Source organism: Chiloscyllium punctatum, chromosome 21, assembly GCF_047496795.1.
Source record: "Chiloscyllium punctatum isolate Juve2018m chromosome 21, sChiPun1.3, whole genome shotgun sequence".
In the NCBI taxonomy this organism is placed as follows: domain Eukaryota; kingdom Metazoa; phylum Chordata; class Chondrichthyes; order Orectolobiformes; family Hemiscylliidae; genus Chiloscyllium; species Chiloscyllium punctatum.
The window spans coordinates 21,208,372-21,225,960 of record NC_092759.1 but is presented as its reverse complement, the minus strand read 5'-3'; the positions used below and the strand labels follow the sequence as shown (position 1 = coordinate 21,225,960).

General features: G+C 49.1%; 1 protein-coding gene across 1 annotated transcript in view; it reads left to right on the top strand.

Annotated features, from left to right (window-relative positions):
- dnah2 (dynein, axonemal, heavy chain 2) overlaps positions 1-17,589 on the top strand; it is a 330,858-nt gene that overhangs the window by 237,991 nt on the left and 75,278 nt on the right. The window contains exons 68-69 of the mRNA XM_072591365.1: positions 2,509-2,657; positions 7,849-7,915. Coding sequence (XP_072447466.1) covers positions 2,509-2,657; positions 7,849-7,915 — 216 coding nt within the window. The remainder of the gene's footprint in view (positions 1-2,508; positions 2,658-7,848; positions 7,916-17,589) is intronic.

The window sequence follows — 17,589 nt, the reverse complement described above, 5'->3', positions numbered from 1 at the left end:
TAATAGATATCTCTGAATTATTGGGTCAGGGGCTCTATCTCTGGATTATCAGTAATAGATATCTCTGGATTATTGGGTCAGGAGCTCTATCTCTGGATTATCAGTGATGGATATCTCTGGATTATTGGGTCAGGAGCTCTATCTCTGGATTATCAGTGATGGATATCTCTGGATTATTGGGTCAGGGGCTCTATCTCTGGATTATCAGTAATAGATATCTCTGGATTATTGGGTCAGGGGCTCTATCTCTGGATTATCAGTAATAGATATCTCTGGATTATTGGGTCAGGAGCTCTATCTCTGGATTATCAGTGATGGATATCTCTGGATTATTGGGTCAGGAGCTCTATCTCTGGATTATCAGTGATGGATATCTCTGGATTATTGGGTCAGGGGCTCTATCTCTGGATTATCAGTAATAGATATCTCTGGATTATTGGGTCAGGGGCTCTATCTCTGGATTATCAGTAATAGATATCTCTGGATTATTGGGTCCGGGGCTCTATCTCTGGATTATCAGTGATGGATATCTCTGGATTATTGGGTCAGGAGCTCTATCTCTGGATTATCAGTAATAGATATCTCTGGATTATTGGGTCAGGGGCTCTATCTCTGGATTATCAGTAATAGATATCTCTGGATTATTGGGTCAGGGGCTCTATCTCTGGATTATCGGGTCAGGGGCTCTATCTCTGGATTATCAGTAATAGATATCTCTGGATTATTGGGTCAGGGGCTCTATCTCTGGATTATCAGTAATAGATATCTCTGGATTATTGGGTCAGGGGCTCTATCTCTGGATTATCAGTAATAGATATCTCTGGATTATTGGGTCAGGGGCTCTATCTCTGGATTATCAGTAATAGATATCTCTGGATTATTGGGTCAGGGGCTCTATCTCTGGATTATCAGTAATAGATATCTCTGGATTATTGGGTCAGGGGCTCTATCTCTGGATTATCAGTAATAGATATCTCTGGATTATTGGGTCAGGGGCTCTATCTCTGGATTATCAGTAATAGATATCTCTGGATTATTGGGTCCGGGGCTCTATCTCTGGATTATCAGTGATGGATATCTCTGCATTATTGGGTCAGGGGCTCTATCTCTGGATTATCAGTGATGGATATCTCTGCATTATTGGGTCCGGGGCTCTATCTCTGGATTATCAGTAATAGATATCTCTGGATTATTGGGTCCGGGGCTCTATCTCTGGATTATCAGTGATGGATATCTCTGCATTATTGGGTCAGGGGCTCTATCTCTGGATTATCAGTGATGGATATCTCTGGATTATTGGGTCAGGGGCTCTATCTCTGGATTATCAGTGATGGATATCTCTGGATTATTGGGTCAGGGGCTCTATCTCTGGATTATCAGTAATAGATATCTCTGGATTATTGGGTCAGGGGCTCTATCTCTGGATTATCAGTAATAGATATCTCTGGATTATTGGGTCAGGGGCTCTATCTCTGGATTATCAGTAATGGATATCTCTGGATTATTGGGTCAGGGGCTCTATCTCTGGATTATCAGTAATAGATATCTCTGGATTATTGGGTCAGGGGCTCTATCTCTGGATTATCAGTGATGGATATCTCTGGATTATTGGGTCAGGGGCTCTATCTCTGGATTATCAGTAATAGATATCTCTGGATTATTGGGTATGGGGCTCTATCTCTGGATTATCAGTGATGGATATCTCTGGATTATTGGGTCAGGGGCTCTATCTCTGGATTATCAGTGATGGATATCTCTGGATTATTGGGTCAGGGGCTCTATCTCTGGATTATCAGTAATAGATATCTCTGGATCATTGGGTCAGGGGCTCTATCTCTGGATTATCAGTGATGGATATCTCTGGATTATTGGGTCAGGGGCTCTATCTCTGGATTATCAGTGACCAATATCTGTGGGTTATTGAGTCAGTAATTAGTATCTTCTAAAAAAACGCAAAGTAACTCTGGATGCTAGAAATCAGACTCAGAAATATTTGGGAAAGCTCAGCAGGTCTGACAGGATCTTTGGAGCTAAACTGTGCACCAATGCTGCTGGACCTGCTGCGTTTTCCCAGCAATTTGTGTTTTTGGATCAGTGTCTCCTGGGTATTAGTGACTGGTATCTCCAGGTTATTGGATCAATGGCAGGTGTCTTCTGGGGTCCTAGAGGTCTGTACAGGTTGATGTTTTTGTATCCTCTGGTCTCCATTTGATTGTAGAAGTGGAAGGGGGAATGAGATCATTTCCATTCATGAGGAAGCATCAAACTGTTTACGGACACCATTCAATGTTCTCCCTCCTTCCTCAGGTGTACCTTGTCAAAATCAATATTCCTGCATCTTCCCTTTGCAGGACCACCTCACCTCTCTCTCAGTCATCCTTCATCCTGTTAACATTTACAGCTCGATAACCTTGCAGTTGAGATGGCCAGTGTCCCCACTGTCACACTAGCAGACTACAGCTTCCTGATGTCGTGGATTGATTATGCTGCAGTCACATTCTCTTACAGATCAACCAACGGGCTGTTCCCTGTTCACCTGACTTTGCATTTGCAAACTTCCTCTCGAATCCCACTACAGTGCGAGACTGGAATATCCAGGGCCTGCCAACAGATGCCTTCTCCACTGAGAATGGAGTCATTGTAACCAGAGGCAACAGGTATGTGGGGTTATGCGCCACTGGAATAGGGAGCAGAGGCTAATGTAGCAATGTCGACCCAAGGCAAAGGGGCAATTGCACAGTCAGGTGGTCAGTACTGAGGGAGCACTGCACTGTTACAAAGTCAATACTGAGGGGGCATTGCATTTGTCCTTAACAAATTCAGAGCATTCTGTATTTAATATTGGGTTGTATTTATCCTGGGAATGTTTGATGGGGTCAATGTGCTGTACTCTATGTCTAATCCAGTGTTTTTTAATAAAATTCATTCGTAGGATGTGGGCTCTGCTAGTTGAGCAAACAATTGCTGTCCATCCCTAGCTGCCTCTGGGGAAGATGGTCGACAGCTGCCTTTTTGAACTACTGCAGTCCATTTAACATAGTTAGACCACAATGCTGTAAGGGAAGGAGTTCCTGAAGTTTGACACAGTGATGCTGAAGGACAGCAATAGATTTCTATGTAAATCATGACTGTTTGGGAAGGGAACATGGAGGTGGTGGTGTTCCCATGTATCTGCTACTCTTGGTTTTCTAAGTCAGAGGTCACATAACATCAGGTTATAGTCCAACAGGTTTGTTTGAAATCACAAGCTTTTGGAGCACTATTCCTTCATCACCTGGCTTATGATTTCAAATAAACCTGTTGGACTATAACCTAGTGTCATGTGACTTCTGACTTTGTCCACCCCATTCCAATACCGGCATCTCCACATCATGGCTGCCTTGTTTTTCCAGATGGTTGTGGTCATGTTTAGAAGATGTTCTTTAAAGAGCCTTGATGAATTTCTGCAGTGCACACTACTGCTACAGTGTTCTTGGTGTTGGATGGAGTAATGTTTATGGATGTGGCGCCAGTCAAGTTGGCCACTTTGTCCTGGATGGTGTCACACTGTTGGAGCTGCACCCATCCAGGGCAAGTGGGGAGTATCCTTCACACTCCTGACTTGTGTCTTATCGATGATGGACAAGCTTTGGGGAGTCAGGAGGTGAGTTACTCGCTGCAGGATTCCCAGCCTCTGACTTGCTCTAGTAACCACTGTTTATGAGTTTCTGGTCAATGGTAACCCCCAGGATGTTGATAATGGGGATTCATTGAATGTCAAGGAAAGACATTTGGATAAGTACATGGATAGGAAAGGTTTGGAGGTATATGGACCAGGAGCACACTGGTGGGACCAGTTTAGTTTGGGATTATATTTGGCATAGGCTGGTTGGACCAAAGGATCTGTTTTGTGCTGTGTAACTGTATGACTCTGGTCTTTGCCTGGCATTTGTGTGACGTGAATGTTTCTTGCCACTTGTTAACCCAAGCCTGGATATTCTCCAGGTCTTACTGCATTTGTACATGGACTGCATCACTATCTGAGGAGTTGCAAATGATGTTGAACATTGTGCAATCATCAGCAAGCATTGTGACCTCTGACCTAACTAGATGTCCTTGATGGAGTGCCGAAGATGGTTGGGTCTAGGAAACTAGCCTGGGGAGTTCCTTCAACAAGTTCCAGGAGCTGAGATGATTGACCACCAACAGCCACACCCATCTTCCTTTATGTTAAATATGACCCCAAGCAGTGGAGAGTTTACCCCCTGATACCCATTGGTTCCAGTTTTGCTTGGGTTCCTTAATGTCACACTCTGTCGAATGCAGCCTTGATGTTATGGGCAGTCACTCTAACCTCACTTCTGAAATTCACCTCTTTAAACCACATTTGAACCAAGGCCGTAACGAGGTCAGGAGCTCAGTGGCCTCAGTGGAACGCAGCCCGGTGTCAATGAGTAGGTTATTGCTGAGTAAAGTGACCTGCACTGATGCGCAGTTGGAGGGTGACAGGGAGTAATTGGCCGATTTAGATTTATCCTGCATTTTTGTTCAGTATGGGAAATTTTCCATATTGTTGGCTGGCTGCCAGTGTTGTTGCCGTAATAGACAAGCACAGGATGTTCCAGAGCACACCTTCAGTAATATTGCCAGAAAGGGCCTGGGGAGTGTTGCTAAACAAAGAGACCTTGGAGTGCATGTTCCTACTCGCAGGTAGATAGGATAGTGAAGAAGGCATTTAGTATGCCTTCCTTTATTGGTCAGAGCATTGAGTATCGCAGTTGGGAGGTCATGTTGTGCCTATACAGGACATTGTTTCGGCTACTTCTGGAATATTATGTGCAATTTCGGTCGTCCTGCTATAGGAAGGATGTTGTGACACTTGAAAGGGTTCAGAAAAGATTTACAAGGATGTTGCCAGAGTTAGAGGATTTGAGCTATAGGGAGAGGCTGAACAGGCTGGGGCTGTTTTCCCTGGAGCGTCAGAGGCTGAGGGGTGACCTTATAGAGGTTTATGAGGGGTATGGATAGGGTAAATAGGACAAAGTCTTTTCCCTGGGATCAGGGAGTCCAGAAGTAGAGGGCATAGGTTTAGGGTGAGAGGGGAAAGATATAAAAGAGACCTAAGGGGCAACTTTTTCACCCAGAGGGTGGTACGTGTATAGAATGAGCTGCCAGAGGATGTGGTGGAGGCTGGTACAATTACAACATTGAAGAGGCATTTGGATGTGTATATGAATAGGAAGGGTTTGGAGGGATATGGGCCGGGTGCTAGCAAATGGGACTAGATGAGGTTAGGATATCTGATCAGCATGGGCGAGTTGGACCGAAGGGTCTGTTTCCGTGCTGTACATCTCCATGACTCTGTAACCCATAGCCTTTGCAGTATCCAGTGTTATCAGCTGCTTCTTAATGTCAAGTGGAGTGAATTGGAAAGGCTTAAGTCTGGCATCTATGATGCTGGGAGTCTCTGGAAAAGTCCAGATCACCCACTCAGCTCCTCTGGATAACGATTGCTGTGAGTACTTCAACCTTGTCTTTTATAAGGTAATGTGCTAAGCTCCCCCTCACTGAGGATAAGGATATTTGTGGAACCTGACCCTGCAGTGAACTCTTTAATTATTCACCAGGAGTTTGCCCAGCTGGGTTTGCCATTGTTTCTGGTGCCTGGGACAAGGTTAGGTGGTTGGTCAGCTTTAACTCTTTTTCTGAGGCTTTCCGGTAGCTAATAAATCTGAATGACCATTTCCAGGAGCCACTCAGAGGCAATCGCATTGCTGTTGGTCTGTAATCAAATGGAGGCCAGACCAAGTAAGGACAACACGAGTATTTCCCAAAAGACACAAGTGAACGAGATGGTTTCACAGTTTAACTCAGGATTTGATTGAATTTAGGAAACACAGTCTGCAGTGGTTAGACCTGAACCCTCATCCCCAGAACATAACCTAGGGCTGCATATTACCAACATAGCAATAATACCACAACACCAAGGCCAACCCTGTAGCTGGCCTGGGAGTGTGTAGAAGGAGCTTTACACTGTATCTAATTCTCTCCTGTCCCTGTCCTGGGAATGCTTGATGTGGGGACAGTGTAGAGGGAGCTTTATTCTGTATCTAACCCTGTGCTGTTCCTGTCCCTGGGAGTGCTGAATGTGGGGACAGTGTAGAGGCAGCTTTACTCTGTATCTTACCCCGTGCTAACCCTGCCCCTGTCCCTGGGGGTGTTTGATGGGGGGACAGTGTAGAGAGAGCTTTACTCTGAATCTAACCCCGTGCTGTCCCTGTCCCTGGGAGTGTTTGATAGGGGACAGTGTAGATGGAGCTTTACTCTGTATCTAACCCTGTGCTGTCCCTGTCCCTAGGAGTGTTTGAAGGAGGGGATAGTGTAGAGGCAGCTTTACTCTGTATCTAACCCCGTGCTGTCCCTGTCCTGAGAGTGTTTGATGGGGGGACAGTGTAGAGGGAGCTTTACTCTGTATCTAACCCCGTGCTGTCCCTGTCCTGGGAGTGTTTGATGGGTGGAACAGTGCAGAGGGAGCTTTACTCTGTATCTAACCCCGTGCTGTCCCTGTCCCTGGGAGTGTTTGATGGGGGGACAGTGTAGAGGGAGCTTTACTCTGTATCTAACCCCGTGCTGTCCCTGTCCCTGGGAGTGTTTGATGGGGGGACAGTGTAGAGAGAGCTTTACTCTGTATCTAGCGCTGTGCTGTCCCTGTCCTGGGAGTGTTTGGTGGGGGGACAGTGTAGAGGGAGCTTTACTCTGTATCTAACCCTGTGCTGTCCCTGTCCTGGGAGTGTTTGTTGGGGGACAGTGTAGAGGGAGCTTTACTCTGTCTCTAACCCTGTGCTGTCCCTGTCCCTGGGAGTGTTTGATGGGGGGACAGTGTAGAGAGAGCTTTACTCTGTCTCTAACCCCGTGCTGTCCCTGTCCCTGGGAGTGTTTGATGGGGGACAGTGTAGAGGGAGCTTTACTCTGTATCTAACCCTGTGCTGTCCCTGTCCTGAGAGTGTTTGATGGGGACAGTGTAGAGGGAGCTTTACTCTGTATCTAACCCCGAGCTGTCCCTGTCCCTGGGAGTGTTTGATGGGGGGACAGTGTAGAGGGAGCTTTACTCTGTATCTAACCCCGTGCTGTCCCTGTCCCTGGGAGTGTTTGATGGGGGACAGTGTAGAGGGAGCTTTACTCTGTATCTAACCCCATGCTGTCCCTGTCCCTGGGAGTGTTTGATGGGAACGTGCACGGCAGTGAGGTCAGTGTTGACCTGCTGATTGGTGTGTATGGACTGTGGGAGCAGCTGGTGTTTTAACTGTGACCTTCTCAGTACATGGCCAGAACACACAAACCTCAGTTCATGAGCTAGCCTTCTTCCACTAGCACACACAGACCAGAATGTCAGTCCGTTTTCAACCCCATCTTTTCTATATTCCTGGAAGGGTAAAACGCAAAGAATGTCTGCAAGAGGTGGCTTTCAGTCAAGAGGGGGACAGTAGCCAGCCTCTGCTTTATCTTTTCCTCTTACATCCCCTTGACAGTTTACAGGTATGACATTCCCTGGGTTCTCCAGGGCCCTTGGCCAGACAGCCCTGAATTTACACATGCAGTCTTGTTTTGTCTCAGTTACTTATGTTTAAAAAAAACACATTGCAGAATTAAAAGTGCATGGAGCTTCAGGTTTCTGATCTGTCACCATGGCAGCAATAATTAGAAATTTGCATCTATGTAACGCCAGCCAGAATGCAGTTTGTGCAAGGTCATGAGATTTGAGCAAGTTTCTTTACGTAAAGGGTTGTGATGGCAAAGAGTGGCTAAAATCATTGGGAACTGATCGAAATGAATCAAATACCCACCTTGACCTGTCCTTGCTTTCCCCAGGTGGCCTCTGATGGTGGACCCCCAAGGTCAGGCTCTGAAATGGATCAAGAACATGGAGTCTTCTCAGGTACGAGGTTCATGAATCAAGAAGCTGCTGTTGAAATCTGAGCACTGGTGCAAGTTGTAGAGTCATAGAAGTGTACAGCATGGAATCAGACCCTTCGGTCCAACCCGTCCATGCTGACCAGATATCCCAACCCAATCTAGTCCCACCTGCCAGCATCCGGCCCATATCCCTCCAAACCCTTCCTATTCATATACCCATCCAAATGCCTCTTAAATGTTGTAATTGTACCAGCCTCCACCACTTCCTCTGGCAGCTCATTCCATACACCTACCACCCTCTGGGTGAAAAAGTTGCCTCTTAGGTCTCTTTTATATCTTTCCCCTCTCACCCTAAACCTATGCCCCTCTAGTTCTGGACTCCCCGACCCAGGGAAAAGACTTTGCCTATTTATCCTATCCATGCCCCTCATAATTTTATAAACCTCTATAAGGTCACCCCTCAGCCTCTGACGCTCCAGGGAAAACAGCCCCAACCTGTTCAGCCTCTCCCCGTAGCTCAGATCCTCCAACCCTGGCAACATCCTTGTAAATCTTTTCTGAACCCTTTCAAGTTTCACAACATCTTTCCGATAGGAAGGAGACCAGAATTGCACGCAATATTCCATAAGTGGCCGAACCAATGTCTGTACAGCCGCAACATGACCTCCCAACTCCTGCACTCAATACTCTGACCAATAAAGGAAAGCATAAGAAAAACTCTCTTCACTATCCTATCTACTTGTGACTCCACTTTCAAGGAGCTATGAACCTGCACTCCAAGGTCTCTTTGTTCAGCAACACTCCCTAGGACCTTACCATTAAGTGTGTACGTCCTGCTAAGATTTGCTTTCCCAAAATGCAGCACCTCGCATTTATCTGAATTAAACTCCATCTGCCACTTCTCAGCCCATTGGCCCATCTGGTCCTGATCCTGTTGTAATCTGAGGTAACCCTCTTCGCTGTCCACTACACCTCCAATTTTGGTGTCATCTGCAAACTTACTAACTGTACCTCTTATGCTCGTATCCAAATCATTTATATAAATGACAAAAAGTAGTGAACTCAGCACCGATCCTTGTGGCACTCCACTGGTCACGGGCCTCCAGTCTGAAAAACAACCCTCCACCACCACCCTCTGTCTTCTCCCTTTGAGCCAGTTCTGTATCCAAATGGCTAGTTCTCCCTGTATTCCATGAGATCTAACCTTGCTAATCAGTCTCCCATGGGGAACCTTGTCGAACGCCTTACTGAAGTCCATATAGATCACATCTACTGCTCTGCCCTCATCAATCTTCTTTGTTACTTCTTCAAAAAACTCAATCAAGTTTGTGAGACATGATTTCCCACGCACAAAGCCATGTTGACTATCTCTAATCAGTCCTTGCCTTTCCAAATACATGTACATCCTGTCCCTCAGGATTCTCTCCAACAACTTGCCCACCACCGAGGTCAGACTCACTGGTCTATAGTTCCCTGGCTTGTCTTTACTGCCCCTCTTAAACAGTGTTAATAAATAAAACTGGCTCTTTGACAGAATGATGTCAAAAACAAGGTGGTGGCAAGGCCGTTCAGTCCTGACTCACTGCAAACAGTCTATTTTACGGCAAACAGAATCTATTTACTTACTTTACCTTCATGATGCAGCAACAGTCCACAGGGTCTATTTCAAAAGCTGTTACAAATGAGCAAACTGAGCTTGTGAGCAGAAGTGCATCACCACCTGATAAAGGCAGGCTGATGTCTCCATTGAAACGCAATCAATGAGAATTAATTACATCATGAAATTAATCCTAAACTCTTCCATCAGCAATATCCTGGGATTAAATTGCAGGGTCACTCTCTGCTGCCAAAACACAATCTTTCCTTCTGCCCCTTGACATTTGATGTCCTAATTTTTGGTTTTGATTTTATTATCATGTGTACTCAAGTACCAAAGTATAGGCGCAGAGTGAAAAGTGTATAATGTCTCCACACAAGGCACCTTCTCGGTCCAAGTGTCTGGATACAAAATCATAAGAACAAGGCAGAAAGAGTTAAACATTGCAGTAGTTATAGTATAGGGGAAAACATACAAAATAAAGTTAAAAATTACATATTGGAGACCTTCTTAAGTTCAAGCAGAAAATAAAGAAATGAAGCTGAAAGTTCAAACACCTCATGCGATATAAACCCATTGGGATAGGAGTCTGCATCCTTGGGTGCAGGACACAGCAACACATCCTCTAAACTGCTACTGAGCTCCTGAAAATGGTGGCAGGACTAGGAATTGTGGTGAGCTGACTGCATGCATTACCTTGCTCAGATATGTGTAGAGGCATTGTCGCGGCTACCCTGGATATCATCAGAGTGAGGTTTGGATGCAGACTCACTGAGTTAGTATTGATCTGGCAATTCAGGCAGAGATTGTGCAGCAACATCTCTATTGTCTCTCACCATTTACTCTGAACTTACATCATTAGCTATTCTTTTATATACATGCAATAAAATGAACAATACATTCCCAAATTCCGAACAAATCACTCAAGATATCGCACATGTGCAATAATCCATTTCAGTAACTCAGTAATCAGCCACATGGAAATTAATATCCAGGTGCCACTGGGTGACAGAATACACAAGGATTAAATGTTTAAAAAAAAACACAAATTGTTATGTTCCCATGATATACATCTACTCTGAATTAAACTGGAGTTTTTAAAAAATCTTTCATAGAATGTCGGCATTGGTGGTACCTACATTTATTGTCCATTGCAGTTAGTGTAGCTGTACAAGACATTCGGAGTACTGCATCCAGGTCTGTCACCCTCCAATTGGAAAGATAGTATTACACTAGAAAGACTGCAGAAAGGATTTACTAGGATGTTACCTGGATTGGAAGGTTCAAGTTCTAAGGAGAGACTGTGTAAGCTGAGAGCATGGGAGACTGAGGAGTGACCGTACAGAGATTTATAAAATCATGAGCGGCAAATTTAGCCAACAGCTTTATCCCATGGTACAGGAGTCTAAAACTAGATGGCATAGGTTTAAGGTGAGAGAGGAGAGCTACAAAAAGGTTCGAGAACATTGTTTCGCATGGGGTGGTGAGTGTCTGGAACAGGCTGACAGAGGTAGTGCTGGAGGTGAGTACAGGTTTGTCATTTGACAAACATTTAAACAGGTACATGGAGGAGATAGGTATGGAGGGATATGGACCAAACGCAGGCAACTGGGACTTGATTAAATTGTGAAGACTGGGCAGTAAGGCCACACGGGGCCAAAGGGTCTGTTTCCATGCTGTTGCCCTCTGTGACTCTGTCTCTACTAACCCAGGTAGCAGTTAAACATCACCCACCTTGCTGTGCATTTAGAGTCACATGGAGGCCAAATCTGGCTAGGACAGCATATTTCCTTCCCTAATGGACATGAATGAATTTTTACAACAATCAAATATGATTACCCAGTTGCAATCAGGCTGGGTACTCATTTCAGAACTTTCTTCAGCTCAAATGGTACCATCTGTCATGGGGGCATCAAACCCAGAACATTAGCCTGGGGTTCTGGATTACTAATCATTGACATTGCCACGATGCCACTACTTCCCTGACAGATCAGATACTGTTACACATGTCTGGGAGTGTTTGACAAGGACACTTTGAAAGGAGCTTTGTGCTGTATCTAAACCACAACTGTATCTGTCCTGGGAGTGTTTGATGGGGGAACAGTGTAGAGAGAGCTTTACTCTGTATCTAACCCTGTGCTGTCCTTGTCCTGGGAGTGTTTGATGGGGGGACAGTGTAGAGGCAGCTTTACTCTGTATCTAACCCCGTGCTGTCCCTGTCCTGGGAGTGTTTGATGGGGGAGCAGTGTAGAGAGAGCTTTACTCTGTATCTAACCCTGTGCTGTCCTTGTCCTGGGAGTGTTTGATGGGGAGAGTGTAGAGGGAGCTTTACTCTGTATCTAACCCTGTGCTGTCCTTGTCCTGGGAGTGTTTGATGGGGAGAGTGTAGAGGGAGCTTTACTCTGTATCTAACCCCGTGCTGTCCCTGTCCTGGGAATGTTTGATGGGGGAGCAGTGTAGAGAGAGCTTTACTCTGTATCTAACCCTGTGCTGTCCTTGTCCTGGGAGTGTTTGATGGGGAGAGTGTAGAGGTAGCTTTACTCTGTATCTAACCCCGTGCTGTCCCTGTCCTGGGAATGTTTGATGGGGGAGCAGTGTAGAGAGAGCTTTACTCTGTATCTAACCCTGTGCTGTCCTTGTCCTGGGAGTGTTTGATGGGGAGAGTGTAGAGGGAGCTTTACTCTGTATCTAACCCCGTGCTGTCCCTGTCCTGGGAATGTTTGATGGGGGAGCAGTGTAGAGAGAGCTTTACTCTGTATCTAACCCTGTGCTGTCCTTGTCCTGGGAGTGTTTGATGGGGAGAGTGTAGAGGTAGCTTTACTCTGTATCTAACCCCGTGCTGTCCTTGTCCTGGGAGTGTTTGATGGGGGGACAGTATAGAGGGAGCTTTGCTCTGTATCTAACCCTGTGCTGTCCCTGTCCCTGGGAGTGTTTGATGGAGGGACAGTGTAGAAAGAGCTTTACTCTGTATCTAACCCCGAGCTGTCCCTGTCCCTGGGAGTGTTTGATGGGGGGACAGTGTAGAGGGAGCTTTACTCTGTATCTAACCCCGTGCTGTCCCTGTCCCTGGGAGTGTTTGATGGGAGGACAGTGTAGAGGGAGCTTTACTCTGTATCTAACCCCGTGCTGTCCCTGTCCTGGGAGTGTTTGATGGGGGACAGTGTAGAGGGAGCTTTACTCTGTATCTAACCCCGAGCTGTCCCTGTCCCTGGGAATGTTTGATGGGGGGGACAGTGTAGAGGGAGCTTTACTTTTAATTGAGGAATACAGAAAGCTTCACTCTGTATTTGAACACATTATACTGAGGCCTTGTGAAGTTGACACCTGTAGGGGAATAAGCAAAAGATTTCCTCTCTTACCCCAATGAATTAGACAAAAAACAAATTTCTGGCTTGTCTGTGAGAAAACGGACATGAGTCAGACTGGGTTTATGACAGTGTGCCAGTGCTGAAAGTCAAAACCCCATTTGCAGTAAACACCACCATCTGGTGGCGATTAGCCTGGATTGCAGCTCAGTCTGATAAAGCTCAGTGGCAACAATGGAGACTCTCCAAAACACTGCAAGGATGGAATTGTGGCTGATGCTGGAAAGTGGAATGACCCTGGGATAATTGGCTACCTCATATAGAGACTGCCACACATTCCTTTCTCATCACACTATTCTTGGTGGAAAACAGCTGACTGGAACTCAGCAGCTCAGATTCAAGCTTCTGGCAGCACCAACTTGGAAGGCAATTGCCAGGGTCCTCGAGAATAAAGGAGAATATTCCCAGCGCAATGGATTTTCGTGATCCAAAGCTAAACGCTGGCCAAGTGCTAGAGAGTGCCAAGCTAATTTTGATGTTCAGATTTCCTTGTGCAAACTGAAATTTTGCAATCACCTATTTGCCTCAGATGGGAGTGTCTGTGAGGGACAGTTTGAAAGATATATGCTTATCAGCAAATCAAGTATGCAACATCTCTTAAGTAAAACTCAAGAATAGGAACGGTTCTACACATATAATTCAAGACACGGGCCACTGTGTGCTCTGAAACCCCAGAGCAGGAGCCACAGTGTGCTCTATAACCCTTCCCATGGCCCCTCCCATATTCCACCCCCCTTCCCATGTCCCCTCTAACCTTCCACGCCCCTTTCCATGACCCCTCTAACATTCCACCCCCCTTCCCATGTCCCCTCTAAACTTCCACCACCCTTCCCATGACCCCTCTAAACTTCCACCACCCTTCCCATGTCCCCTCTAACCTTCCACCCCCTTCCCATGTCCCCTCTAACCTTCCACCCCCTTCCCATGTCCCCTCTATCCTTCCACCCCCCCTCCCATGACCCCTCTAAACTACCACCACCCTTCCCATGTCCCCTCTAACCTTCCACCCCCTTCCCATATCCCCTCTAACCTTCCACCCCCCTTCCCATGTCCCCTCTAACCTTCCACCCCCCTTCCCATGTCCCCTCTAAACTTCCACCACCCTTCCCATGACCCCTCTAAACTTCCACCACCCTTCCCATGTCCCCTCTAACCTTCCACCCCCTTCCCATGTCCCCTCTAACCTTCCACCCCCTTCCCATGTCCCCTCTAACCTTCCACCCCCCTTCCCATGTCCCCTCTAACCTTCCACCCCCCTTCCCATGTCCCCTCTAACCTTCCACCCCCCCTTCCCATGTCCCCTCTAACCTTCCACCCCCTTCCCATGTCCCCTCTATCCTTCCACCCCCCTTCCCATGTCCCCTCTAACCTTCCACCCCCTTCCCATGTCCCCTCTATCCTTCCACCCCCCTTCCCATGTCCCCTCCCATCTTCCACCCCCCTTCCCATGTCCCCTCTATCCTTCCACCCCCCTTCCCATGTCCCCTCCCATCTTCCACCCCCCTTCCCATGTCCCCTCTAACCTTCCACCCCCTTCCCATGTCCCCTCTATCCTTCCACCCCCCTTCCCATGTCCCCTCCCATCTTCCACCCCCCTTCCCATGTCCCCTCTATCCTTCCACCCCCCTTCCCATGTCCCCTCCCATCTTCCACCCCCCTTCCCATGTCCCCTCTAACCTTCCACCCCCTTCCCATGTCCCCTCTATCCTTCCACCCCCCTTCCCATGTCCCCTCCCATCTTCCACCACCCTTCCCATGTCCCCTCTAACCTTCCACCCCCTTCCCATGTCCCCTCTAACCTTCCACCCCCTTCCCATGTCCCCTCTAACCTTCCACCCCCCTTCCCATGTCCCCTCTAACCTTCCACCCCCCCTTCCCATGTCCCCTCTAACCTTCCACCCCCTTCCCATGTCCCCTCTATCCTTCCACCCCCCCTCCCATGTCCCCTCCCATCTTCCACCCCCCTTCCCATGTCCCCTCTATCCTTCCACCCCCCTTCCCATGTCCCCTCCCATCTTCCACCCCCCTTCCCATGTCCCCTCTAACCTTCCACCCCCTTCCCATGTCCCCTCTAACCTTCCACCCCCTTCCCATGTCCCCTCTATCCTTCCACCCCCCTTCCCATGTCCCCTCCCATCTTCCACCACCCTTCCCATGTCCCCTCCCATCTTCCACCCCCTTCCCATGTCCCCTCTAACCTTCCACCCCCCTTCCCATGTCCCCTCTAACCTGCCACCATCCTTCCCATGTCCCCTCCCATCTTCCACCCCCCTTCCCATGACCCCTCTAACCTTCCACCCCCTTCTCATGTCACCTCTAACCTTCCAACCTTCCACCCCCCTTCCCCTGTCCCCTCTAACCTTCCACCCCACTTCCCATGTCCCCTCTAACCTTCCACCCCCCCTTCCCATGACCCCTCTAACATTCCACCCCCCTTTCCATGACCCCTCTAACCTTCCACCACTCTTCCCATGACCCCTCTAACCTTCCACCCCCCTTCCCATGTCCCCTCTAACCTTCCACCCCCCTTCCCATGTCCCCTCTAACCTTCCACCCCCCTTCCCATGTCCCCTCTAACCTTCCACCCCCCTTCCCATGACCCCTCTAACCTTCCACCCCCCTTCCCATGGCCCCTCCCATATTCCACCCCCTTCCCATGTCCCCTCTAACCTTCCACCCCCCTTCCCATGACCCCTCTAACCTTCCACCCCCCTTCCCATGACCCCTCTAACCTTCCACCCCCCTTCCCATGTCCCCTCTAACCTTCCACCATCCTTCCCATGACCCCTCTAACCTTCCACCCCCCTTCCCATGTCCCCTCTATCCTTCCACCCCCCTTCCCATGTCCCCTCTAACCTTCCACCCCCCTTCTAATGTCCCCTCTAACCTTCCGCCACCCTTCCCATGACCCCTCTAACCTTCCACCCCCCTTCCCATGTCCCCTCTAACCTTCCACCCCCCTTCCCATGTCCCCTCTAACCTTCCACCCCCCCTTCCCATGTCCCCTCTAACCGTCCACCCCCCTTCCCATGACCCCTCTAACCTTCCACCCCCCTTCCCATGTCCCCTCTAACCTTCCACCCCCCTTCCCATGTCCCCTCTAACCTTCCACCCCCCTTCCCATGTCCCCTCCCATCTTCCACCCCCCTTCCCATGTCCCCTCCCATCTTCCACCCCCTTCCCATGTCCGCTCTAACCTTCCACCCCCCTTCACATGTCCCCTCTAACCTGCCACCATCCTTCCCATGTCCCCTCCCATCTTCCACCCCCCTTCCCATGACCCCTCTAACCTTCCACCCCCTTCTCATGTCACCTCTAACCTTCCAACCTTCCACCCCCCTTCCCCTGTCCCCTCTAACCTTCCACCCCCCTTCCCCTGTCCCCTCTAACCTTCCACCCCCTTCCCATGTCCCCTCTAACCTTCCACCCCCTTCCCATGTCCCCTCTAACCTTCCACCCCCCTTCCCATGTCCCCTCTAACCTTCCACCCCCCCTTCCCATGTCCCCTCTAACCTTCCACCCCCTTCCCATGTCCCCTCTATCCTTCCACCCCCCTTCCCATGTCCCCTCCCATCTTCCACCCCCCTTCCCATGTCCCCTCTATCCTTCCACCCCCCTTCCCATGTCCCCTCCCATCTTCCACCCCCCTTCCCATGTCCCCTCTAACCTTCCACCCCCTTCCCATGTCCCCTCTAACCTTCCACCCCCTTCCCATGTCCCCTCTATCCTTCCACCCCCCTTCCCATGTCCCCTCCCATCTTCCACCACCCTTCCCATGTCCCCTCCCATCTTCCACCCCCTTCCCATGTCCCCTCTAACCTTCCACCCCCCTTCCCATGTCCCCTCTAACCTGCCACCATCCTTCCCATGTCCCCTCCCATCTTCCACCCCCCTTCCCATGACCCCTCTAACCTTCCACCCCCTTCTCATGTCACCTCTAACCTTCCAACCTTCCACCCCCCTTCCCCTGTCCCCTCTAACCTTCCACCCCCCTTCCCATGTCCCCTCTAACCTTCCACCCCCCCTTCCCATGACCCCTCTAACATTCCACCCCCCTTTCCATGACCCCTTTAACCTTCCACCCCTCTTCCCATGACCCCTCTAACCTTCCACCCCCCTTCCCATGTCCCCTCTAACCTTCCACCCCCCTTCCCATGTCCCCTCTAACCTTCCACCCCCCTTCCCATGTCCCCTCTAACCTTCCACCCCCCTTCCCATGACCCCTCTAACCTTCCACCCCCCTTCCCATGGCCCCTCCCATATTCCACCCCCTTCCCATGTCCCCTCTAACCTTCCACCCCCCTTCCCATGTCCCCTCTAACCTTCCACCCCCCTTCCCATGTCCCCTCTAACCTTCCACCCCCCCTTCCCATGTCCCCTCTAACCTTCCACCCCCCTTCCCATGACCCCTCTAACCTTCCACCCCCCTTCCCATGTCCCCTCTAACCTTCCACCCCCCTTCCCATGTCCCCTCTAACCTTCCACCCCCCTTCCCATGTCCCCTCCCATCTTCCACCCCCCTTCCCATGTCCCCTCTATCCTTCCACCCCCCTTCCCATGTCCCCTCTAACCTTCCACCCCCCTTCTAATGTCCCCTCTAACCTTCCACCACCCTTCCCATGACCCCTCTAACCTTCCACCCCCCTTCCCATGTCCCCTCTAACCTTCCACCCCCCTTCCCATGTCCCCTCTAACCTTCCACCCCCCCTTCCCATGTCCCCTCTAACCTTCCAC